The 26,944-nt window shown below is 44.3% G+C and overlaps 1 protein-coding gene across 2 annotated transcripts in view; it reads left to right on the top strand.

Annotated features, from left to right (window-relative positions):
* MARCHF4 (membrane associated ring-CH-type finger 4) overlaps positions 1-26,944 on the top strand; it is a 274,704-nt gene that overhangs the window by 120,291 nt on the left and 127,469 nt on the right. For both annotated transcript variants that reach the window (XM_088455740.1, XM_088455739.1), the window contains exons 2-3: positions 13,062-13,223; positions 19,722-19,914. In XM_088455740.1, coding sequence (XP_088311866.1) covers positions 13,062-13,223; positions 19,722-19,914 — 355 coding nt within the window. The remainder of the gene's footprint in view (positions 1-13,061; positions 13,224-19,721; positions 19,915-26,944) is intronic.

Below are 26,944 nucleotides of genomic sequence, written 5' to 3' on the forward strand. Positions count from 1 at the left end.
TTTACTTATGACACAGGCGCACGCTTGGCACTACTTTGTTGATGCACGTGCGGCTACTGCGCACACAATTCACAAACACAGAAAATAATTTTTTTTTAGGTTTGGACTGGAGTGTACTTTCGGGGGTTACAGCACCCTTAACGGTCAAGCCAGCCGGCCCTTTACTTATGACACAGGCGCACGCTTGGCACTACTTTGTTGATGCACGTGCGGCTACTGCGCACACAATTCACAAACACAGAAAATAATTTTTTTTTTGGTTTGGACTGGAGTGTACTTTCGGGGGTTACAGCACCCTTAACGGTCAAGCCAGCCGGCCCTTTACTTATGACACAGGCGCACGCTTGGCACTACTTTGTTGATGCACGTGCGGCTACTGCGCACACAATTCACAAACACAGAAAATATATTATTTTTTTAGCACTTGGGGGGAGCACCCCTGATGGACAGAGCACCCCCTGGACAACACTACAGCACCCCTTTAGGACTGGGACACTGCACAGGACTTTGGAACTGACTGCACAACACAGTCCAGCCAGCCCCTATGGACTTTGAAGTAGTGGACACAGCCCCTATTAACAACAGCAGCACAGCACAACACAGCCAGCCCCTATGGACTTTGAAGTAGTGGACAACAGCAGCACTACACTACACTACACTACACAGCACTAACTCCCACCCTCCCTCTTCACTGTCCACAGCCGAGTGAGAAAATGGCGCCGACGCGGGTACCTTATATAGGATCCAAAACCCGCGAGACTCGGAAGGCGGGATGATGACGTTTTGCCTCGATGTCAGATCCGAGTCAGGCGGGAAAAGTCGAGCCTGACTCGGATCGGACTCGGATCGGGGGGGCTCGGGGGGGTTCGGATTTCAGAAATCCGAACCCGCTCACCCCTAATATATATATATATATATATATATATATATATACTGCTAAAAAAAATACAGGGAACACTTGAACAACACAATGTAACTCCAAGTCATTCACACTTCTGTGAAATCAAACTGTCCACTAAGGAAGCAACATTGATTGACAATCAATTTCACATGCTGTTGTGCAAATGGAATAGACAACAGGTGGAAATTATAGGCAATTAGCAAGACACCCCCAATAAAGGAGTGGTTCTGCAGGTGGTGACCACTGACCACTTCTCAGTTCCTATGCTTTTTGGCTGATGTTTTGGTCACTTTTGAATGCTGGCGGTGCTTTCACTCTAGTGGTAGCATGAGACAGAGTCTACAACCCACACAAGTGGCTCAGGTAGTGCAACTCATCCAGGATGGCACATCAATGGGAGCTATGGCAAGAAGGTTTGCTGTGTCTGTCAGATTAGTGTCCAGATCATGGAGGCGCTACCAAGAGACAGGCCAGTACATCAGGAGACATGGAAGAGGCAGTAGGGGGGCAAAAACCCAGCAGCAGGACCACTACCTCCGCCTTTGTGCAAGGAGGAACAGGAGGAGCACTGCCAGAGCCCTGCAAAATGACCTCCAGCAGGCCACAAATGCGCATGTGTCTGCTCAAACAGTCAGAAACAGTCTCCATGAGGGTGGCATGAGGGCCCGACATTCACAGGTGGGGGTTGTGCTTACAGCCCAACACCATGCAGGACGTTTGGCATTTGCCAGAGAACACCAAGATTGGCAAATTCACCACTGGCGCCCTGTGCTCTTCACAGATGAAAGCAGGTTCACACTGAGCACATGTGACAGAGTCTGGAGACGTCAAGGAGAACGTTCTGCTGCCTGTAACATCCTCCAGCATGACCAGTTTGGCAGTGGGTCAGTAATGGTGTGGGGTGGTATTTCTTTGGGGGGCCGCACAACCCTCCATGTGCTCGCTAGAGGTAGCCTGACTGCCATTAGGCACCGATATGAGATCCTCAGACCCCTTGTGAGACCATATGCTGGTGCGGTTGGCCCTGGGTTCCTCCTAATGCAAGACAATGCTAGACCTCATGTGGCTCGAGTGTGTGAGCAGTTCCTGCAAGACAAAGGCATTGATGCTATGGACTGGCCCGCCCGTTCCCCAGACCTGAATCCAATTGAGCACATCTGGGACGTCATGTCTCGCTCCATCCACCAACACCACGTTGCACCACAGACTGTCCAGGAGTTGGCAGATGCTTTAGTCCAGGTCTGGGAGGAGATCCCTCAGGAGTCCATCTGCCACCTCATCAGGAGCATGCCCAGGTGTTGTAGGGAGGTCATACAGGCACATGGAGGCCACACACACTACTGAGCCTCAGTTTAACTTGTTTTAAGGGCATTACATCAAAGCTGGAGCAGCCTGTAGTGTGTTTTTCCACTTTAATTTTGACTGTGGCTCCAAAACCAGACCTCCATGGGTTAATAAATTTGATTTCCAGTGATCATTTTTGTGTGATTTTGGTGTCAGCACATTCAACTAAGTAAAGAACAAAGTATTTAATAAGAATATTTCATTCATTCAGATCTAGGATGTGTTATTTTAGTCTTCCCTTTATTTTTTTGAGCAATGTATATATCGCCAAATCCAGGTCTAACCCACATGCACCACACACATACAGCTGATTCACAACAGTAAAGAAATGTTCCAGTGCTCGGTTTTACCCATATTTTACACGGTACCAGCTGTGTTGCAGTATTAATGCCATATATGTATACAAAGCAGAAAGACTTTTGTTATTGACACTGACGATAATATACTGCAAATCTGTGTGTATCTAGCAAATAAAAGCATGGGGATTTTGTTCATACTTGGATCAAAACATTTGAACTTACAGCACTTGATCATCACAATAATACAGAAATCCAGCTAACCTCATAAACATCACGTGTCTCCCATCACCCAATAGGGGGTCTATTCATCACGGGGGCCAAGGAGTCTATTCATGATGTTAATTATCGGCGTCTGTTCGTACCTTGATAATTAACATTCTAACTCGCCGCAGATTCCAGAGCAATTCATCATTGCTCCGGCGCGTTGACAGCTGATGCGAAAGTCAGCTGTTCCGCGAGTGTCTTCACTGTAAGTGACGGGAGTGCGCATGTGCGACCCTCTGGTCACACATGCGCACAAGAGCTCCGAAGCCCGGTGGAAGGAGACAGACAGGGGGCGGAGGGATCCGAAAGGAAGGAGCGGGTATCGGGAGCATTTGCCATCTGAAGATGGCAAATGCTCCCGCATTCAAGCTCCGAAAATATAATATTTTTGGAGCTTTATTGATTCTGTCCCCATACTAGTGTATGGGGACAGCGGGCCATTCCACCAGAGGAAGGTAAGCAGGAGATATCCGTGGTGATATCTTCTGCTTTACCTTCATGATGAATGGCCCGAATCCTTAAGCTGCATACACAACGAAAATCGTTTACTAAAATCGTTAATTAACAAAATGTAATGAACGATTTTTTTGAACTACAAACGATTTTTGTAACTTTCCCTTAATGAAAATCATTAAGTTGTTCAGTCAGAATGGACGATGAACAACAAACTACAAACTACAAATGTGAACGCGCATGAACGATAATCGTTCATCGTTTAGGCTAAAAAATACAACTATTTTTTTAAACGATTGAACGATAACGACGTCTTTATAGTTAAATCATTGTGTGTGTAAGCACCTTTAATTTTTACAGTTGCAGGTGAAAATGTTCACTTTTACCTACTTTTGTAAAAATTAAGTGATTATGAATAGGCCTCTAAGTATCCACCTCGCTGCGGGGATACTTATCACCAGAGCAATTCATCATTGCTCCATCGCTCCGTAAAGCAGCTGTTTAGTTACGATTAGTAACACTACTACAGAAGTAGCAGCATTATTTACCTGAGGTCACGAATTCGCAAAGCTTATGGGGAGGCAGTGAGGAGGCGGCGGAGGGATCCACTTGGATCCCTCTTCGCATCCCTGGAACTCCTTCCCCTCAGAGATGGCATTTGTTCTCGCAGGCAAACTCCGAAATCTTTAAGTTTTCTGAGTTTTCTGAATATCAGGTGGTCCTCTCGGACCCCTGATGATGAATGGCGCGATACCTAAAATATGCGTAAACTGTGCAAGTAAGCGGCTGTGCAGAACTGTCCAACTAAAATGCAAATGCAGAAGGAGGTGCCTGCAGGAAAGATTCCCCCTGCATGCAGCTGCAATAGTGCAGTGTCTGTAGATGCTGCTTTGGATCAAAATCGCAACTATCGGTCACGACGGTCGATGCCCTCAGCCTGGCTGCGTAAAGTGAAGCTTACTCATCATAGCTGTCGGAACCCTTCTGCCAGGTCCAGGAAGTTTGCGTCGGACAATGCAGACCCTGTGCTCGGCACACCTATAAAACGGCATCGTCAAGGTCCTGGCTGCCGCCCTCCCAAATGCTACAATATGTCAATCATGCTGCGTCTAAGGGGGACTGCCAGCAATCACACAGGACCCGTGCTGCACATGCGCAGAACATACTTGCCTACTTTTGAAAAAACATTTCAGGGAGATTGTGAAAGCAACACCTATGATTGCGGTGGTAAAGTGGGCGTGTACTGCTACATCTGAGAGGCGTGTCATAAAATTGATTTACATCCACATGTAAATGAGCCCCAAAGCAGTTAGTAAGATCTACTGATTGATGAAAACACACTGATACTTCTCAGAAAATACATGTAGCCATAGGGGTCATTGTGCCTTATAACCAATGCAGGGAAATTGTACTAATGATCCCATTTGAATGTATATAGCTCTGTTTTTTCTTTTATATAACAGTGTCATAATGGGGGTAAGGTGAAATGAGGGAGATTGGTAGACTCTTCAGGGAGACAGGGAGATTGCTGCTATTTCAGGGAGTCTCCCTGACAATGAGGGAGAGTTGGCAAGTATGGCACAGAATGGGTCCTGCGCATGTGCAGACCACCAAACATCGCATATGTACATAAACCATTGGGTATACATACATATCTGAATCAGGCCCATTGTCTCCCGCATTGATTGCTGCAACAGTTTCCATACTGGGCTTCTTCTAACCAGACTCTGCTGACATGCCTCTGCGCTTGCTTTCACTTGTTCCTGAAAGCAATGAATCAATCGCCCACCCCCTAGCCATCTCTATTCATCATCAGAATTCATCAAGCTCTGAAAACATAATATTTATTACTTTAGTTTAAACCACATTCTCATCTGTAGTGGAGGAGCCACAGAGAGGTGCCATGCAGCCGCAAAACTTCCCCAAGTCCGTCACTTATAAATTCTGATCCTTACTTTTTCTAAAGATCTGAACAGATGGAAAAAGTTGTAAGAAAGATGAACTTTGTCACATTTCTGCCACGTTCTGTGTCTGTAAATAAATACATAAGGAATGGACATATTTCAAAGCTAACAGGGATCCCTAAGCCAAGAGATTTCACTTCTAATTACTGAATATTGTCTCTTCACTGTAGAGACTATGCCATCTGCCAGCCGGCTGTTCTTGGGCCATTTGCTGTGCTGACAGAATAGTACGTAGAAATGTTTTTAACCTCCTGGGGCTGCTGTTTTTGACCTCTATTGTCTGTCCGTTCTTTCCTAGTAGATAACATATTTGTTGCAGTTCTTGTTAACTCTTAGGGCTATTTCACACTTGCTGGTTTTGGCTGGCCGTCTAAAAACCGCCCAGTTTTTTGCCAGGTGTTAAATTTCATTAATCATGGAAGCAAGTGGCTCCTTTCAGACGGCCCGGGCCTGGCAGGGCTGCCGTGTTAGTTCCGGGACTATCCACTGAGAAGGACGGCTGCCTTGACGTGCTGTGCCCATGCCATCCCTGCAAGCCAGTGGTGTATAGGAAACAATGGTTCCTTTCACATTTGCCGGCAGGCTTTTCTCAGCTTCCTGCTGCTGCGCATGCCCAGAAAAAAAAACATTAAAAACTGCTGAAAGCCGCTGTATGTGAAAGGCACTGAGTGCCTGAACAAAAACAGCTGGCTTCTGCCTGGTTTTTTGCCAGCAGGCAAAACTGGCAATTGTGAAATAGGCCTTATGGTGTATAGTTGTTAGTTACTAGCAATCTGTAATATTTCATAACTATATTTAACGCCACATTGCGGTTTATTTAATATCATGTTGCTAAGAGCAATGATGTGCTATAACCTATAACTGCCAATGAGATCTCAGCTTTTATTAGTGTCATCAGAGTAATAAAAGTGACATCATTCTCACTATTTTCTGTGTTCAGATCATCAACTCATTTTGATTTATATACACACCTTCCAACTTTTGAATTCCTCCATCTTCGCTAGATGAATTGTATGTATTATGCAATACACTGACATTAGCCACACATTTATTTTCATCATCATTACCAGCACATACTTTCACCAGCCGTAGGCAAGAGATGCATCTGAAAACAACTCTACATATCCTGCAGTCCCAGTTACACACATTTTACACTCCTTCACTAAACTTAGTCTAAGGCCCGTATTCAATTAGACATGAAAAGCCGAGATCCGTGAAAAAGTATCGCCGATTGCGACTTTTCTCCTGACGGAAACTTTTCTCCGTATTCAATTCCATCCGCTTTTCGCATACGCAGAAAGTCAATGCGATGTAATAGGCAAAAAAGATTTGCCTCTGAATAGCAGGAGAAAAGAAGTGCAACATTTTTGTTTGGGGATGTAAAGGTGGGGAAACCTCTCAGAACCCTGGGGACAGCCTCCAATGGACAGCTGTGTCAAAAAAATTCTGAAAAAAACTTAAGAATACCCCAAAAAAGTGCTTTAAATTTGGGGGCGAAAAACACAAAGTGGGGGCACTAATTAGCAAACTAGCGAAATAAGGTTCTGGGGGTGCTCTAAGAAGGGGTCAAGTGTTTTTGGGATTGCAGGTGCTTGTATGGGGGAGGAATTTCACTTTTTTTTAATCTTCACTTTAGAGACATTAAAAGATGCTAGCACCCATTTTCAGGTACCCCAAATTTACAGGACTACTTATGTTCTCCAAAAAATACTGCTTTATACCATTCTTCACCACTTGTGCAAAGGGGAGATGTAGCCCTAGCACTGGTATACATTTTTGTGTCAACCACTTTTAACAAGCTGGTTGCTCCCAGAAGCAAAACAATCAATCAATCAAAAAAAAAATTACCCACATACGTGAGAGAAGTACTTCTAGAGGGGAGCAACTAGATAACAAAACTTATAAAAGGTCCATGACATACATTTTAGTTTGACCTACATTACACTTTTAACAAACAAACATAGTGGAAAAAAGTAACAAGGAAGTACAGGTAGGTTGTCAATCTGTATCAACACAGTACATCTGGATGTTTGCAGTTATCTTAGTATAACCCTGGGCTGATTGTCCTCTAAATAAAACAATCCACTTAATGTCAGAGCATTCTGACAATATAAGAGATATGTGAAAGAAAGCGAAAATATAGGAGTAAAATACAGAATGAAGAAGTCAAAATACTCTGAGTACACTTGCTCATAATAATCTATAAACAATGTGTTTCAGAATAACCTATTATTAGTGATGATTACACCTAGCTGCACCATTGTCAGAGGGCAAAACAGAGTTACGGACTAAACATTGGGCCTGATTCAGATTTGGAAATAGAGTAATACCCCTTTCAGACATAAAACCCTGGCTTTAACCCAGCTCGGAACCCTGGACAATGATCACAGGTTGATCTCTATTACGAAATCTGTATTGGGCCAATTTTCCTTTGTAAATGGAAATTGTGATTTTCTGTTCATAGATTCTCACTATATCCATGTTTCTTTTGGAATTTACTTTTGTATTTACTCCCAATGGATGTTTTTTGAGGTCAAAGGTTAGATTTTATTAGTTATCTATGAATTATATGCAACATTCTATATTTATTGCAATAGTACCAATTTTATTGCAACTTTGTTATTCATTTTGTTTTATTAAATTTATATATTTACATATTGAACTTGTGATTGGAGCCTTCTCCTTTTTCCCAGAGTCACACACTTGTTTATTGCATAGTCAGTTTTCCTATTTACTAGTCCTGTTCCACCTTTCATTGTTCTCAGTTGTCATTTTAGGAGCTTGAATACTTTTGCAAACCACTGTATGGATATATCTGAATGCACTCATGCAACTGTCTACCAAATGGGTGGTTTCTTTGGGCTCTATTTACTACATTCCGCATTGGGAATGCAGATTGTAGTGTGATATTGCGGACTGAATTCGCATTGCGAATTCAGGCAATATCACAGGGATTTACTAAAAAATCCCTTGCAGGGACAGAGCTTGCGATAAAGCTCTGTCCCTGCGAATCCCCTCCGCAGCTTTATCATGGTAGTTTTGCAAAAAATACCATGACAAGTGCCCGCGCATGTGCTGACCGGTCGCCGTTGCTACCCCACCGACGCTAAGCCCCGCCCATGGCACTAAGCCCCGCCCCCGTGATCGCAGACCCCACCACGTCCCTCCCTCCCTTAATTGCACTTACCTGCATGATCCAGGCTCCGATGATGTCCTCCATGACTCCGGTCAGCTGACATCCCATACTGCACTGGGACCCGGTCACCTGATGACCGGGCCGCAGTGCAGTATGGGAGACCAGCTGACCGGAGGGAGGACATCACTGGAGCCCCGAACTCCGGTCCCTGGACTCAGGTAAGTTAATTTTTTCTTTACTATTTTTTTTTTATTGTTTTTGCAGTGTATCAGCGTGTGGTCTGTTTAGACCACACAGCTGATCACTGAGGTTGGCTCTGGTCTCTGGGCCTGATTCAGAGCCGGATGCTATTTGCGCTCGCTCGTTCAGAAAAAGGGGCCGGCTATTTAAATTGAGCGCTCGCTCTTTGCGGTCTGTTGACGCCTCTATGTCTGAGCGAGCGGACGAAACATGCGCTCGCTATTTTGTAAAGACGCCCCTTTGCCGTTCGCATTACACGTCATCTCCGGTATTTATTAGATTAATCGAGTACATCGAAAGGCATCTGAACTGCTCGCAGTGCTTGTGGTAGGATTTTCCTACCGCAATCATGCGAACAGTTCAGGCTAAGAAACAACCAAGTGACGTGGTCGATGACGCTGCTTTGTTAATTATGCACACCCTTAAAACGCCCGTTTTGACCTTTTGGCACGCCTGCGTTCGGATCACCACTCCCAGTTTTCAAGCACCTTCCCCTGTTACCACCCACAAACGCCTCATCCTGTCACTCAAATTACCAAGCACTCGCTATTTTGCGAGCGCACGATTTCCGACCGCAATGACTGTTTGGCGCATGCGCATTACGACCTATACGCATGCGCAGATGTGCGCACATCGCTCGGAGCGAACGAGCGGCCGCTTACGAGCGGCTCTGAATCAGGACCTCTGTTCTGCACGTTAAAGCGGAGCAAGTCCGGTAACCGGGGGAGACCCCAGGTATGTTTTTCACAATTTTTAGTAACTTGCACACAGATCGCATTTCCCATTACAATTATAGGAAATGTGATCTGATTACTAAAAATAAGTGATACTTAAGGGTTGGAGTAGAATTTTACTAATTGTACTCCAATTGCCCTGTAGTAACTTTAGGTGAAACTAAAATAATGTGAAAAGGGTTACTTTATTTTAGTAAAAATAATGATAATAAATATAGCCCTTTGTCACTTCCAGTAGGCGAATCCAGCCACAGCTTCCAAACAAAGTTAAAATAAGAGGGCACTCACCATTTTTCAAAAAGTAAAAAGTGATATTTAATGCATCAATAAACCATCAAAGCAACAGTAATACCCCTTTTACACCAGAGCTAAAACCCAGGTTATTGCAGGGTTAGCCCGGGTAGCTCCTTGGTGTAAAAGAGGAAAGGGTTGGACCCGACAATCCAACCCAGGTAACTTGCAAGGTTTAACACCGGAAAAACCCGTGAAACCCTGCAGTGTAAACGTCCTGAACCAGGTCATGGTGACCTGGATCATGCCGCATGCCTGCCGATTGGTCGGCTTCAGTGGCTCTTGGAGATGACGTCATCTCCAAGTGTCCACTTCAACGCCGTAAAAGCCGGGTCTCTGCAGACCCGGCTCCGATGTGAACAGCATTGTCAGGAATATCCTGGGTCGGCGCCAGGGAAATTCTGGATTGGAACCCTGTTCCAACCTCTGGGTCAGACCCGAAATTTCGATATAACAGTGGTATTAGAAACAAGTTAATGTTTCGGTTCTTTCAAGTGCCATCTTCTGGGATATTTGTTGTCTTGAAAATTTCTCCTGAAGGATCCAAAACATTAACTTGTTTATTACTTAGTTTTAATATTGTTGCAAAATTTTATTGTTTGTGCTGTTTTGTTCTACACAATTTAGTATCAAAGATCTTCATTCCCATCAAAATACTTAATAATAAAGTGTAAAATTAGTACAAGCTGCAGGCCAGCTCCACAGAACCCAACTCATTCATTAGGGTTTGCTCTTATTAGTCTGACTTTTGTTTGAGTAATTAAGACATTGCATTATTATAGGGGGATTTATCAAAGCTTAAAGAGATATAAAGTGAAGTGAGTTAAAGTACTAACAAATCAGCTCCTAACTGTTATTTTTCAAATGCAGCATCCAAAGCAGCGGTTGCCAAACTCCGCCATTACAGTCCACATTTTAAGGATATCCATGCCTGAGCACAGGCGACTTATTTAGTACCTTAGTCAATTTGATTTAACCATCTGGACTCAAGCATGCAGAGCCGGCCCTAGGCATAAGCAACATAGGCAAATGCCTAGGGGCATCTGAAATGCCTAGGGGCAATCCAAGCCAAGGCCCGGCTGGGAAGTTTTTGGGCATCTGGATGGTGGCTCTGGCTACTATGCAGCGGACAGCAACTAAAATGATCCGGTGGAGCTAGCGGCGGAACAGCCAGTGCATGGCACCAGCGCACGCAGCTATGAAGGGGCTCGCAGCCGGCCGCACCAGAAAGGTACTAATAATGAGTCAGACTGACTCATCATAGTACGCTGACAGCCACGGGCTGTAGAGAAGAGGAAGTAGGAGGCGGTCCGGACGCTCCACTCACCTCTGTTCATCTCTCCTCCGTCGCCGCCTCTCTGTGTGGATCCTCTCCTCCTGCAGTTGCCGCCGGGAATTTGTTTTTTTAACCGTCCCCAGCGCCACAAAAGAAAACCTAGCAGGGAAGGGAAACCCTGCCAGCCCAGCACAGCCAAACCAGCCTTGAGACCTGTCAGTCTGCCTGTCCTGCATTGCTGCTCCACAGTAAATATCTCTCGTCCCAACAGTACCATAACTGCAATGCCCTGTGGGCAGGGAGATGGGGGGTTTGAATATTTTCCTCTGTGAGGCAGTGATTTTTTTTCTGTGTGGGGGGGCAATGTTTATGATTTTCTCCTGTGGGGGGCAATGTTTTTTTTTTTCCTGTGGGGGCAATGTATATGATTTTTTCCTGTGGGGGCAATGTATATGATTTTTTTCCTGTGGCGGCAGTGTATATGATTTTTTACTGTGGGGCAATATATATAATTTTTCCCTGTTGGGAGCAGTGTGTGTTTTCCTGTGGGGGCAATGTATTTGCCAGCCACCAAGCACAGGAAGGACTAGGAGCCTGGAAACAACAGGGGTGGATGCACGGCAGCTGCATTCTCATATGTGCTTCAGCAATCAGCTTCACAGGTAGCCTGGCAGCTCTTAAGAGCGAGTTTTTGACTTATGCTGGGTACACACTAATCAGATGACAAATCTGGCACAATGGCCAGTGTGTACCCACTATGTCGCTGACGATGTTCACTCTCAACTCAACTCGCCCATCAGACCTGCATGCTTGTCCGACAGACAATATCCCCAGCAGGGACCATACTGCCGACTGCAGCATGGCTCCCACTGTTGCTGCCAACATCGACAAGAGTGTATCCACTTGCCGATGCTGGTACCCCGCCGGGTTCTGCCGCATGCGACATCAGTGCTGGGTACACATCGCTAAGCGTGTACCCAGTGCAAGTCAGCTCAGCATCAGTGAGGGGTTTGAGCTGACTGCTGTGAGAGGTGCTGTGTGCTGGCCGGTGTGAGGGGTGATGGGTTCTGCTGTGATCTGTGCTGCTGGGTGAGGGGTGCTGTGCTGGCTGAGGATTGCTGTGGGCGAATGTGTTGCTGGCTGCTGCTGTGATCTGCACTGCTGGGAGAGGGGTGCTGGGTCAGAGACAGACCTACTGGCCGTGCTAGGGGGCACCAGCCTAAATTTTGCCTAGGGCATCAAATTGGTTAGGGCCAGCTCTGCAGGCATGGATAGCCTTAAGACCTGGACTGTAATGGTGGCATTTGGGAACTTCTGCTGTAAAGTTAGCTGATTGGTTGATACTCTGGGCAAAATTTACTAAGCGGCGGGTTCTAAACCCCGGCCATTTGGTGGTGGTTTGATGGCTTTCTGTTCTAAACCACGGGGGTTTGGTGGCAGTTTTGTAACAGTTTCTAAATGACAGCCCTGTTCTATTCTAAAATGTGTTTTGACTGTGGTTTGATGGCGGTTTTGCAGCGGTTTTGGCATTAGTAAGTCTGCAGATAGCAAAACCGCAGCCAAACAGTCACCAAACCGCCGGGTTTAGAACCCACTGCTTAGTAAATTGTGCCCTTTATCTCTCTCCAAGCTGTATTAAATCTCCCCCTATGATTAAGATCTCTCCTTCACTGACATCATTATTTTTACTCAGCTTTCTTCTCACTAGGACTTGCTCACAAAATAGTACAATTAGTTTCTACTATAAAGTTGTTTTATAATCACAAAACTATGGAGGAGATTTATGAAATCTTGGAGACAAAGAAAGCGGAGAAGTAGCTCAGTGCAATCAATCAGCTTCTGTCATTTTTCTTGCACAGCCTGTAAAATGACAGAAGCTGATTGGTTGCTATTGGCAGCTTCTCTACTTTATCTCTCTCCAAGATTTTAGAAATATCCCCCTATATCATTCCCAATAACAAAAGTGTAACCTGTACCTCATGAACCACTTACTAGCGAGCTGCAGAAGGGAGCAGTAACACGTGTGACAGGTTACATATAAAAGAATGCTTCCTATGTTTATTGGCTACATAGTACAGTAGTTGCTGCTTTCTGCTCATAAACTGTTACTTGTTCCACAAAATACAGGGTTAATTGTGTTGTATCTGCTGAACCTGCAGGGGGAGCTGCTGAGCCCATGTCGCTGTGACGGATCGGTGCGTTGTACACACCAGCCTTGTCTTATTAGATGGATCTCTGAGAGGGGATCCTGGAGCTGTGAACTGTGTTATTACAAGTACCATGTGATCGCTATAAGCACAAAAAACCCTCTTCAGGTAAAGGTAGGTAAACCACGTTTTGATTGAGTATAATTACACAATACTTTGTTTGGTATATCAATATATTAGTTGTTTGATTGTATCAACACTTGTGTTTTGTGTATATCTAGAATGAAACATTTAACATATGTTTATATTTAAATCCATCTATATTTATATACTATGTTAATATTGAAAGCTTCATAACCCAGCTGACTTTTTGGTTTTGAGTGCATCTGTTTCCACAGAAAATAGTTTTTGTTTTTCTTTTTACTTTATCAATGTGAGATTTGTATTGTTTTTCTTTGGGTATCATAAATCGCTTTTTGTTATTTTACAAGTTCATTACATAGGGAAATAGGAAAACATTTTTACAGGATTCTGCTTTTTTGTGAATTCTATAGTGCTGATAAAAGCCCATCAATTTACATAATGGTATAATCTTCTAGCTTTACTTAGTATGTACAGTTTATTTTCAATTTGAAGAATGGATAAGTCTTTAAATGCAAGTATGTTCTTACTTGTACTATTTCAACTTGTCTTGAGAAGACCTTGTTTGTTTTATGAATCCAAATGTGCTATTAGTCAGAAAAGACCTGACAGAGGTACAGATTTGATGTGACCCTCTACGTCTTGGTGATGTCACTGCAGTGATGTCACATAATTTCCTCTGTAAGGAGCAGATTCAATTAACTGTGAGGTTCCATCATATCCGGACATTAGGTTAGGAAAACATTGCTTCTTTTTGCTTGTGTCCCATAGACATGCAGGCAAAATACAACCAATGATACCCAACCTTATCTGGAAATGTGCATTTAGGAAACGTGGGCTTGTTGAATCTGACCCATAGCATTCACATTGATCAGGGTTCCAGGAACAATGATATAACTTTTAGCACACTCTCTGAATCACTTTTGACCAGTGGTGGCTCCAGAGGTGGGGCTGCAGCACAGTCCAAAATTCAAAAAGGGGAGCCACACTAACTGCCATTTCAAACACTGCCAAACATAGATGGCTGGGACTCACTGGCAGCTGAAGTGGCTCCCCTATTTGAATTTTGGACTGTGCTCCAGCCCCACTCCTGAAGCCCTCACTGCTTGGGACTCTTATAAAAGCACGGACACAATTTCCTGCCTCATATTAAAAATGCAGATATAAGGGGCCACACACTACATTTTTCATTCTAGTTAATAAGCAAATATGATAACTGAAGTGTTGCACGGATATGAGCTGCTCAATTAAATTATAATACCATAAGTTAAATGTTAAAAAATGAGCGCTTGAACATATATTTGTTTATGCAATAAATTCTATGTCACTAAATAAATAAACCACGATTCAATTAAAATCATAAACAGAACCTCCTATACACACTCGATGTCTATAGCTCTTTCTCTGATAGAGTGGTATGGAGTGGAATGTCTCAAAGGTAGTCCGGTGAATGCGGGAGCATAGGCGTTAGTAAAAATAGCACACTGTCCCTATTCTTACCCTATGGTTGCTGTCCCTCCGGTATTCCTTTATCAGTGCGGCGCGCGATGCTTCCTCCGTCCCTTTCAGCTTTTGCGTGCTGTGCCTCCTTGCGAGGCGGTCAGTCAGCATCTTGCTTTCAATGGGGTGGAGAGATCAATCGAGCAGCCTGTAAACTTTGTTTCCGTCTCCAACGCGTTTCGTACCATACGTACTTTGTGGATGACGTTTACTCTCCTGGGGGAACTTTTTATTCCTCCTCCATGATTTCCTTTCCTCTTTTTTCTTTCATAAAACTTTATTGATTAAAACGACACTTTGTGTCTTCTTAAGTTAACAGTTTCAAAAATCGTGGTTTCTGTTAGTATTACTTATATGTGGCTAAGGGCTCTATTTACTACAATCCGCATATTGAATGCGGATTGTAGTGTGATATTACCGAGTGAATTCGCATTGCGAATTCAGGCAATATCACAGGGATTTACTATAAATCCCTTGCAGGGACAGAGCTTGCGATAAAGCTCTGTCCCTGCGAATCCCCTCCGCAGCTTTATCATGGTAGTTTTGCAAAAAATACCATGACAAGTGCCCGCGCATGTGCTGACCGGTCGCCGTTGCTACCCCACCGACGCTAAGCCCCGCCCATGGCACTAAGCCCCGCCCCCGTGATCGCAGACCCCACCACGTCCCTCCCTCCCTTAATTGCACTTACCTGCATGATCCAGGCTCCGATGATGTCCTCCATGACTCCGGTCAGCTGACATCCCATACTGCACTGGGACCCGGTCACCTGATGACCGGGCCGCAGTGCAGTATGGTAGACCAGCTGACCGGAGGGAGGACATCACTGGAGCCCCGAACTCCGGTCCCTGGACTCAGGTAAGTTAATTTTTTCTTTACTATTTTTTTTTTATTGTTTTTGCAGTGTATCAGCGTGTGGTATGTTTAGACCACACAGCTGATCACTGAGGTTGGCTCTGGTCTCTGGGCCTGATTCAGAGCCGGATGCTATTTGCGCTCGCTCGTTCAGAAAAAGGGGCCGGCTATTTAAATTGAGCGCTCGCTCTTTGCGGTCTGTTGACGCCTCTATGTCTGAGCGAGCGGACGAAACATGCGCTCGCTATTTTGTAAAGACGCCCCTTTGCCGTTCGCATTACACGTCATCTCCGGTATTTATTAGATTAATCGAGTACATCGAAAGGCATCTGAACTGCTCGCAGTGCTTGTGGTAGGATTTTCCTACCGCAATCATGCGAACAGTTCAGGCTAAGAAACAACCAAGTGACGTGGTCGATGACGCTGCTTTGTTAATTATGCACACCCTTAAAACGCCCGTTTTGACCTTTTGGCACGCCTGCGTTTGGATCACCACTCCCAGTTTTCAAGCACCTTCCCCTGTTACCACCCACAAACGCCTCATCCTGTCACTCAAATTACCAAGCACTCGCTATTTTGCGAGCGCACGATTTCCGACCGCAATGACTGTTTGGCGCATGCGCATTACGACCTATACGCATGCGCAGACCACACAGCTGATTACAGGTACCGGCTCCCGGCTCTGCTCTCCCCGTTAGAGCAGAGTGGGAGCCCGGTAACCGGAGGAGACCCTGGATAACGCCACCTCCAGGTGGCGTTATTATCACAGGGCTTCCCCCGGTATTTTTTTACAATTTATCTTTAGTAACTTAGGTCGGATCACATTTCCCATTACAATTATGGGAAATGCGATCTGCTTTACTAAAAATAAGTGATACTGGGGGTTGGAGTAGAATTTTACTAATTCTACTCCAATTGCCCTGTAATAACTATAGGTGATACTAAAATAATGTGAAAAGGGTGTGAAAACACCCTTTTTCACTTTATTTTAGTAAAAATAATGTTAATAAATAGAGCTCTAAAAGTATTCCAGCTGAAGTGGCTCCCCTATTTGAATTTTGGACTGTGCTCCAGCCCCACTCCTGGAGCCGTCACTGCTTGGGACTCTTATAAAAGCACTGACACAATTTCCTGCCTCATATTAAAAATGCAGATATAAGGGGCCACACACTACATTTTTCATTCTAGTTAATGACTAGTTGTTCTATACAGATTTCAGGCAGTTTCCCTCTCCTTCAGTTCCTACCATCTAGTTCTTTGATTACAGGGAGAAATAAGCATGTATCCAAGATATTTCCAGAAAGGCTTTCAGTGCAATTTGTCCCTCATTCTGTGCATTTATCTAACTATGTTGTGTAATGAGTATAGAAGTATAGAAATTCAGACTTGAATGTGGTTTCAATACAAAGAGCTTGAGCTTGCCATTTAGAAAGGAAAGGCAGATGCGTCTAGCGCCTTCCATGAGAACGAGCACAGATTTTCTCCCATGCTCACTGCTAACTTGCTAATGCATTGTTCTTACCGGTACTCATTGCAATTTCTATATGCGCCCACATTTTTACAGCTTCGTAAATAACCTTTACAATGTATATATTAAAAATTAGATTTAATAGATTGTCTAAAATCTGTTGATTTAACTTAGAAGAATGATCTGTGATGTCACTTTAGAAAATAGTGGAAAATGTAGAATATAGTTGCACAGGAAAAAGGAGCATAACTGGAATGGCATTGTTATATAGCATGGAAGGATAGCTAAGTACAAAGTGCATTTCATGGTGTATAAATAGTTTGATAGTTTTAATAATACTAATGAATTGTATTGTTCATTGTGAGGACATATTAGCATGCACTGCCAAATTGGCAGCCTAATTATGAAAAATTAATGGTTCAGTGGTTAAGTGCACTAACCAACACTGATAACAACAACAGACACTGCTGGACACCATTTTTTGAAGTACAATGTCAGCTACTGGTGACCTTAGACGTGTTGGCTCATTGTGTGCTAGACACTGGAAATAGATTACAGGCTAAGACTGGGAACTACAGTAAGTAATTTGTATGTCATTTTCTTGTCAGATCAGGCAGTTATCGCATATGTCTCAGACATACAAGGTGTGGCTATTAAGTAATGAGACTGTACAGTACTTGTAAAAAATAAACCATACTGCGTGAGTTAAAAGGGAGTGGGGTACCTTGAACTATCCCAAAACGGTTTTGCAAGTTTCACCCCTCTCGCGTAGATATTTTGCCGTCACACAGCGTTTGAAGAAATTGTGTTTTTCCTGTGCATCGTAAAAAGACTTAGTTCAAAAGTAGAGCAAAGTGTTAACTTAAAATTTTTAGTTAAGTTGAACAAAACTCCCCCAGACTCGTTCCGTATGATTACCGAGGCTTACGGTGCAGATTGTATGTCACGTGTACATGTGTTTGAGTGGAAAAAAAGATTTACGCCCCTATTTACTACAATCCGCATTTCATATGCGGATTGTAGTGTGATAATTTCACCTAAATTCGCATTGCAATATTAGGAACTATCACGAGAATGTATCAACATGCTTGTGAGAAAGCTCTGTCCCTGCGAATCATCACAGCACAATTCTCACTGTTTTTATCACAAAAAATACAGAGAGTGCCTCCAACGCTGACTAGTGCTGTATTAAAAGCCCTTTAGTACATTTCAGTGAAACTAAAATAATGTGAAAAGGGTGTGAAAACACCATTTTCCATATTATTTTACTAAAAAACGACTGATAGTGATAGAGCTCTTTGTGACGGTTGTGAGGATGTTGAAGATGATGAATGTCCAGTAAGGTCTTGCACATCAAAAACAAATGAAAATGTGGGAAAAAATTAGAAAATTGTTCGAATTGACCATGAACTCAGCATCCGAATGATAGCAGAAATGGTAAACATCCACAAAGAAACTGTTAGGCAAATTTTGCAACTAGATCTTAACATCAAAAACGTTTGTGTTAAGATGGTTCCAAGGCATCTTACTGCCGAGCAGAAATAAAATTGAAAGTAAATTTGTACAGACATTTTGGAATTAATTAAACTGGATTCACATTTTTTAGATAAAGTTATTACCTGTGATAAAACATGGATCTTCCAGTACGATCCTGAGACAAAACGCCAGTTCATGCACTGGAAAACACCATCATCACAGAGAATAAAGAAAGCACATCAAGCAAATCCAATTCAAAGCCATGTTAATTGTTTTCTTTGAAATCAAGGGTGTCATTTTTGAAGTCTGGGTACCAGAAGGCGCAACGGTGAATCAACATTACTAGAGAAATGTTCTAGCAGCTTTGCTGGAAAGAATCAGAAGAAAGAGGCCAGAGTTGTGGTAAAATGGTTTCATCCTCCATCAGGACAACGCACCCAGCCCACACAGCTCTCTGTGAGAATCAGTTTTTGGCTGAGAAACAGATTGCAGTGCTAGAACACCCTCCATACTTGTCAGACCTAGAACCGCATGACTTCTTTCTTTTCCCTAAAGTCAGATCTGTACTCAAGGGAATCCATTTTGTATTAGTTACTGAGGTAAAGAAGAAAATTATGGAGCTGTTGAGGCAGCTGCCAGATAATGAGCTACAGCACAGCTTTTACCAATGGAAAATAAGAATGCAGCAGTATGTGGATGCAGAAGGGGAGTACATAGAAGGGGAACGGAGTTAAAATGTACTTAATATAATTAAGCATAAATTATAGAATCAGTCTCGTTATTTAATAGCCACACCTCGAATAATAATATTTCCAATTTGTTTGGATGCGTGCTATGATGCATGATCAATAACACTCAATGATCTTCCCCAGTATTAGGGCATTTTCTAAATATAAAAAAAGATTGTTCATGCAAAATTGGTTTATCTATATAACATAATATTGCACATATGTTATTGGAATAATTAATAATTACGCTTTAAGACATATTTAAATTAAATTCCAATGTTTTGCAAAGTTTTATATTTTATATTGGTGAGGGCAGACAGGGCATTTGAAGGTGACCTTGTGTGCTGGCATTGTATACTACATCTACCAGTATGCTCTTCTGTCATTCAGCTGGTAAGGGTTAATATGCTTAGAATTACAGAGAGAAGTTTCCATATCCAGCAATAAGCGCAGTTGAGATATTGTTATTCTTCATCCATGTGTGGTGTTTCTTGATATTCACAGTGGCAAGCCATCTCCCTAACCGTGATTGAGAAGGTTCAGATTGCAGCGGCCATCTTGGGCTCCCTCTTCCTCATCGCCAGCATCTCTTGGCTCATTTGGTCCACCTTCAGTCCCTCAGCAAAGTGGCAGCGGCAGGACCTGCTCTTCCAGATCTGCTATGGGATGTATGGGTTCATGGACATTGTCTGTATAGGTAAATATGCTGGGGTTCAAAATGTATATTTATGTATTAATGTAACAACTCATTTTTGAAGGAATGGGATTGAAATAGTTCAAATCCCGACACCGGATGCCCGACAGGATCAAGATCCTGACAGGGGCAGGTAAGTACCCTAACCTCCCCTGTCCCCCACCCTAATTCTAACCCTCCCTTATTGGTGCCTAACCCTAACCTCCCCCTTAGTGCCTAACCCTAACCTATCCCCGGGGGGTGCCTAACCCTTATCCCCCTTACCGCTCCCTAAACCTAACCCTCCCTGGGGGTGCCTAACCCTCCTTCCTAGGGGTGCTTAACCCTAATCTCCCCCCCAAACCTAACCCTAACCCCGCTAGACTCCCTAATCCTAACCGTCCCTCCCACGGCTAACGCTAAGGGCGCCCCGGATTTACCTTAGTTTGGGAAGGCGTCCTCAGCGTTCTGGCGTCGGAATTATGATAGGCGTCAGTATTTTGACGCCTATCATAAAACCCTAGCCGGCATTCCGCTGTCAGGATTGTGACCGGTGGCCTTGGGGCCGTCGGTCACATGACAACATCCCATTTTTGATGACCAACCTCACTATTTTGCAAGCTCCATTTGAAAGTGAAATCACTAGGGGATATTATTAGACTTGAAAACCTGTTTATTATTGAGCTGAAAAATATACATGATAATACTGTAAGTACATATGTTTGTCATTCTCTCTCTTGCTCCTTTCTGGCAAGTTGCCTTGTTAACAGAGAGGAACATGCTTAATGGAACAGACAGATTGAGACTAACAGATTTGCAGCCTTGGTCTGCCGAAATGTAATGTGTAGACACAATATATGAGCAGTGTCAGTAACGACTAAAATAATAATAATAATAATAATAATAATAATAATAATAATTTTATTTATGTAGCGTTTTTCTCCCGTAGGGCTCAAAGTCGTTTTACAGACATCAGAATACATGGTACATTGTACAAAGGTTTGGTGTTGCAAAAAATAGAAAACCACACAGAGATAAAGAGATAATTAAAATCAACCGAAACCTAGAGAGCACAATAAGCATATTGTAGGGTTGGTGCAGACATTTTGGGAAATAACTTCCATGGGTTATATATTCCACTCACAAAAGGTACCAAATGAGGCAGCCGTCTTGGGCGCACTACATAGGATTACCTTGGGTGGAATAGGTTACGCCTAGAAGAGATGACACAAAATGGGTGTGGTTGCAGTGTCCTGATGCTGGGAGTAGGACGGTCCATGTATTTTTCATCCCATCCACGAGTGTAACAGTGAGGCAGCCATGATGGGTGCACTACCAAGGTTGCACTGTGGGTGATGAACCATTATTATTATTATCCTTTATTTATATGGTGCCACAAGGGTTCCGCAGCGCCTTACACAGTACATAAATAAATGAGCGCACAAGAAAGCAGTTTTTAACAGTACAAACAATGCAGGACAGACACATGATTTATACATTGCAGCATAACACTTAAATAAGCAGCATGGTTTCAGCAACCAAGGGTTTGATGCTGCTGTAAATTAAAGTATAATTAAGTGAAGGAGGGAAGAGGGAAAAATGTTTGTAGTCTTAACTTTATTTACCTTTGACCTGGTCCTAAAGATGTTGGAGGAGCTTCAGCTGTCTGTAATGGATGCTCTAATTGAATATCAGGGTAACAGAACAATATACAGTACTTTTATCATCATTTCTCATATCTGAAGATTATTGCTGCTTACTTATCCTTAAATGTTAACTACTTATTACTACATCAAACTTCACTGATGTACTGTATGTAAATCAGAAATAGACAATCTGTAGACCTGTGACAAAAAATTATTTAAAATATGAAATAAGTAACTGACCATAGCAACCTTATTATAAAATATATTGAACATGGTGACAGATCCTGTACAGTAGCCAGTGCTACAAATAATACTTGTCGTAAGTCAGGGCAGTGGCGGCTTCAGAGGTGGGGCTGCAGTGTAGTCCAAAATTCAAATAGGGGAGCCACACCAACTGCCAATGAGTCCTGGCCGGCGATGTTTGGCAGCATTTGGAAATTCAGCTGGTGTGGCTCCTCTATTTGAATTATGGTTACAAAATACTATCCTGTAGTCATCTGTACCAGGGTATGCTTTCATGAGTGTAGCCAAGCATAAGACTTTATGCACTGTGCTGCAACTGCTCATACCCACAGTCTGGCAATATGGTAGCCGGGCCCCCAACAGTGACTCTGTGCATCATTTAAAAAAATGACATTATCATAATGAACAAAGCTAACAAGGTCATTTTGGACATACTTGGCCGAAAATATCGGCAATCCCATTCAGATGCTGCCAGGAACAGCTAGTAAATGTAACTGGATGAGCGGTTATTTCTTTCGGATTTGGCTATAAATACCTGTGCATACAGTATATGTTCTGTCCTCTGTGCAGCCATGGCGTGCTGCAGATTACACTGCTTGTGTGCGCAGTTACTGTGATTATTTATCTGTTTATATTATACTAGTCACTATCAATAGTTGGTACAGTTGCCATGCTACGATTGTCTTTAGTATTTTTTAGGGGTGAGCGGGTTCGGATTTCTGAAATCCGAACCCCCCCGAGCCCCCCCGATCCGAGTCCGATCCGAGTCAGGCTCGACTTTTCCCGCCTGACTCGGATCTGAAATCGAGGCAAAACGTCATCTTCCCGCCTTCCGAGTCTCGCGGGTTTTGGATCCTATATAAGGTACACACGTCGGCGCCATTTTCTCACTCGGCTGTGGACAGTGAAGAGGGAGGGTGGGAGTTAGGGCTGTGTAGTGTAGTGTAGTGTAGTGCTGCTGTTGTCCACTACTTCAAAGTCCATAGGGGCTGGCTGTGTTGTGCTGTGCTGCTGTTGTTAATAGGGGCTGTGTCCACTACTTCAAAGTCCATAGGGGCTGGCTGGACTGTGTTGTGCAGTCAGTTCTCCATAGGGGCTGTGTCCACTCCAAAGTCCTGTGCAGTGTCCCAGTCCTAAAGGAGTGCTGTAGTGTTGTCCAGGGGGTGCTCTGTCCATCAGGGGTGCTCCCCGCAAGTGCTAAAAAAATAATATATTTTCTGTGTTTGTGAATTGTGTGCGCAGTAGCCGCACGTGCATCAACAAAGTAGTGCCAAGCGTGCGCCTGTGTCATAAGTAAAGGGCCGGCTGGCTTGACCGTTAAGGGTGCTGTAACCCCCGAAAGTACACTCCAGTCCAAACCAAAAAAAAATTATTTTCTGTGTTTGTGAATTGTGTGCGCAGTAGCCGCACGTGCATCAACAAAGTAGTGCCAAGAGTGCGCCTGTGTCATAAGTAAAGGGCCGGCTGGCTTGACCATTAAAGGGTGCTGTAACCCCCGAAAGTACACTCCAGTCCAAACCAAAAAAAATTATTTTCTGTGTTTGTGAATTGTGTGCGCAGTAGCCGCACGTGCATCAACAAAGTAGTGCCAAGCGTGCGCCTGTGTCATAAGTAAAGGGCCGGCTGGCTTGACCGTTAAAGGGTGCTGTAACCCCCGAAAGTACACTCCAGTCCAAACCAAAAAAAAATTATTTTCTGTGTTTGTGAATTGTGTGCGCAGTAGCCGCACGTGCATCAACAAAGTAGTGCCAAGCGTGCGCCTGTGTCATAAGTAAAGGGCCGGCTGGCTTGACCGTTAAGGGTGCTGTAACCCCCGAAAGTACACTCCAGTCCAAACCAAAAAAAAATTATTTTCTGTGTTTGTGAATTGTGTGCGCAGTAGCCGCACGTGCATCAACAAAGTAGTGCCAAGAGTGCGCCTGTGTCATAAGTAAAGGGCCGGCTGGCTTGACCGTTAAAGGGTGCTGTAACCCCCGAAAGTACACTCCAGTCCAAACCAAAAAAAATTATTTTCTGTGTTTGTGAATTGTGTGCGCAGTAGCCGCACGTGCATCAACAAAGTAGTGCCAAGCGTGCGCCTGTGTCATAAGTAAAGGGCCGGCTGGCTTGACCGTTAAAGGGTGCTGTAACCCCCGAAAGTACACTCCAGTCCAAACCAAAAAAAAATTATTTTCTGTGTTTGTGAATTGTGTGCGCAGTAGCCGCACGTGCATCAACAAAGTAGTGCCAAGCGTGCGCCTGTGTCATAAGTAAAGGGCCGGCTGGCTTGACCGTTAAAGGGTGCTGTAACCCCCGAAAGTACACTCCAGTCCAAACCAAAAAAAAATAATTTTCTGTGTTTGTGAATTGTGTGCGCAGTAGCCGCACGTGCATCAACAAAGTAGTGCCAAGCGTGCGCCTGTGTCATAAGTAAAGGGCCGGCTGGCTTGACCGTTAAAGGGTGCTGTAACCCCCAAAGTACACTCCAGTCCAAACCAAAAAAAAAATTATTTTCTGTGTTTGTGAATTGTGTGCGCAGTAGCCGCACGTGCATCAACAAAGTAGTGCCAAGAGTGCGCCTGTGTCATAAGTAAAGGGCCGGCTGGCTTGACCGTTAAAGGGTGCTGTAACCCACAAAGTACACTCCAGTCCAAACCAAAAAAAAAATTATTTTCTGTGTTTAGCCGCACGTATATATCAAATCGATATAACATAAATGGAGGACCAAACTTTCTCCGATAAAAATAAAATAGAGAAAGATCAAGAACCACTTCCTCCTAGTGCTGAAGCTGCTGCCACTAGTCATGACATAGACGATAACATTCCAATCAACGTCGTCTGCCAAGGCCGATGCCCAATGTCATAGTAGAGGGCACATACAATCCCAAATGGCAAAGTTCAGGAAAATGACCTTGAAAAAGACATTTAAATCAGCTGAAGAGAAACGTAAACTTGCCAATATGCCATTTACGACACGGAGTGGCAAGGAACGGCTAAGGTCGATCCCTAGTATGTTCATGACTAGTGGTTCAGCTTCACATGACGATGGAAGCCCTCCTCCCACTAAAAAAATCAAAAGAGTTAAGCTGGCAAAAGCACAGCGAAGAACTGTGCTTTCTAAGAAGATATCACAAATCCCCAAGGAGAGTCCAAGTGTGGTGGTCGTTGCGATGCCTGACCTTCCCAGCACTGGACGGGAAGAGGTGGCTCTTTCCACCATTTGCACGCCCCCTGCAAGTGCTGAAAGGAGCACCCACAGTCCACTTGCTGATATGCAAATTGAAGATGTCACTGTTGAAGTACAACAGGATGAGGATACTGGTGTAGCTGGTGCTGAGGAGGAAGTTGGCGAGGAGGATTCTGATGGTGATGTGGTTTGTTTACATCAGGCTCCGGGGGAGACAGTTGTTGTCCGTGGGATGAAAAAGCCCATCACGGTCATGCCTGGGCAGAAGACCAAACATTCCACCTCTTTGGTCTGGCAATATTTCTATCCAAATCCGGACAACAACTGTCTTGCCATATGTACCATATGTAAAGGTGAAATAAGTAGGGGTAGGGACGTCAACCACCTAGGAACATCCTCCCTTATACGGCACCTGCAGCGCGTTCATAAAAAGTTACTGTCAAGTTCAGAAACTTTGGCTAAGACCGTAAGCAGTCCAGGGACACCTAAATCCCGTTGTCCTGTTGTATCCAAGCGCCTGCAAACCACACCGTCAACTCCCTCCTCGTCAATTTCCTCCTTAGTCAGGATCGGAAGTAGTCCTGCAGGCCATGTCACTGGCATGACTGACTCTCCTATCTGGGATTCCTCTGGAGGATCCTGCATTGCTACGCCTACTGCTGCCGCTGCTGCTGTTGCTGCTGCTGGGAGTCGTTCATCATCCCAGAGAGGAAGTAGGAACACCACTACTTTTACTAAACAATTGACCCTCCAACAGTCCTTAGCGAGGAGGATGAAGTACGACAGCAGTCATCCTGAAGCAAAACGTATAACTGAGGCCTTGACTGCTATGTTGGTGTTAGACGTGCGTCCGGTATCCGCCATTAGTGCAGTGGGATTTAGACAATTGATGGAGGTAGTGTGTCCCCGGTTCCAAATCCCGTCTAGATTCCACTTCACTAGGCAGGCGATACCGAGACTGTACAGAAACGTCAGAAAAAGTGTCCTCAGTGTCCTGAAAAATGCCGTTGTACACAATGTCCACTTAACCACGGACATGTGGACAAGTGGAACAGGGCAGACTAAGGACTATATGACTGTGACAGCCCACTGGGTAGATGTATCACCTTACGCAGCAACAGCAGCAGCGTCACCAGTAGCAGCATCTCAGAAACGCCAGCTCGTTACAAGGCAGGCTACGCTGTGTATCACCGGTTTCAGTAAGAGGCACACCGCCGACAACCTCTTAGAGAAACTGAGGGAAATCATCGCCCAGTGGCTTACCCCACTTAGACTCTCCTGGGGATTTGTGATATCTGACAACGCCACCAATATTGTGCGGGCATTACATCTGGGCAAATTCCAGCACGTCCCATGTTTTGCTCACACAATAAACTTGGTGGTGCAGAATTTTCTGAAAAGCGACAGGGGCGTGCAGGAGACGCTTTGGGTGGGCCGAAAAATTTCTGGCCACTTTCGCCATTCAGCGACTGCATGCCGAAGACTGGAGCGCCAGCAAACACTCTTGAACCTGCCCCGCCATCACCTGAAGCAAGAGGTTGTGACGCGGTGGAACTCAACCCTCTATGTGCTTCAGAGGATGGAGGAGCAGCAAAAGGCCATTCAAGCCTATACATCCACCTATGACATAGGCAAAGGAGGGGGTATGCACCTGACTCAAGCGCAGTGGAGAATGATTTCCGTGTTGTGCAAGGTTCTCCAGCCCTTCGAACTTGCCACACGTGAAGTCAGTTCAGACACAGCCAGCTTGAGTCAGGTCATTCCCCTCATCAGGCTTTTGCAGAAGCAGCTGGAGAAAGTGAAGGAGGAGCTAAGACGGAGCGATTCCGCTCGGCATGTGGGACTTGTGGATGAAGCCCTTCATTCGCTTTGCCAGGATTCCAGGGTGGTCAATCTGTTGAAATCAGACCACTACATTTTGGCCACCGTGCTTGATCCTAGGTTTAAAGCCTATGTGGTGTCTCTCTTTCCGGCCGACACAAGCCTGCAGAGGTGCAAA

Source organism: Taudactylus pleione, unplaced genomic scaffold (assembly GCF_031769625.1).
Source record: "Taudactylus pleione unplaced genomic scaffold, aTauple2 ptg000671l, whole genome shotgun sequence".
Classification (NCBI taxonomy): domain Eukaryota; kingdom Metazoa; phylum Chordata; class Amphibia; order Anura; family Myobatrachidae; genus Taudactylus; species Taudactylus pleione.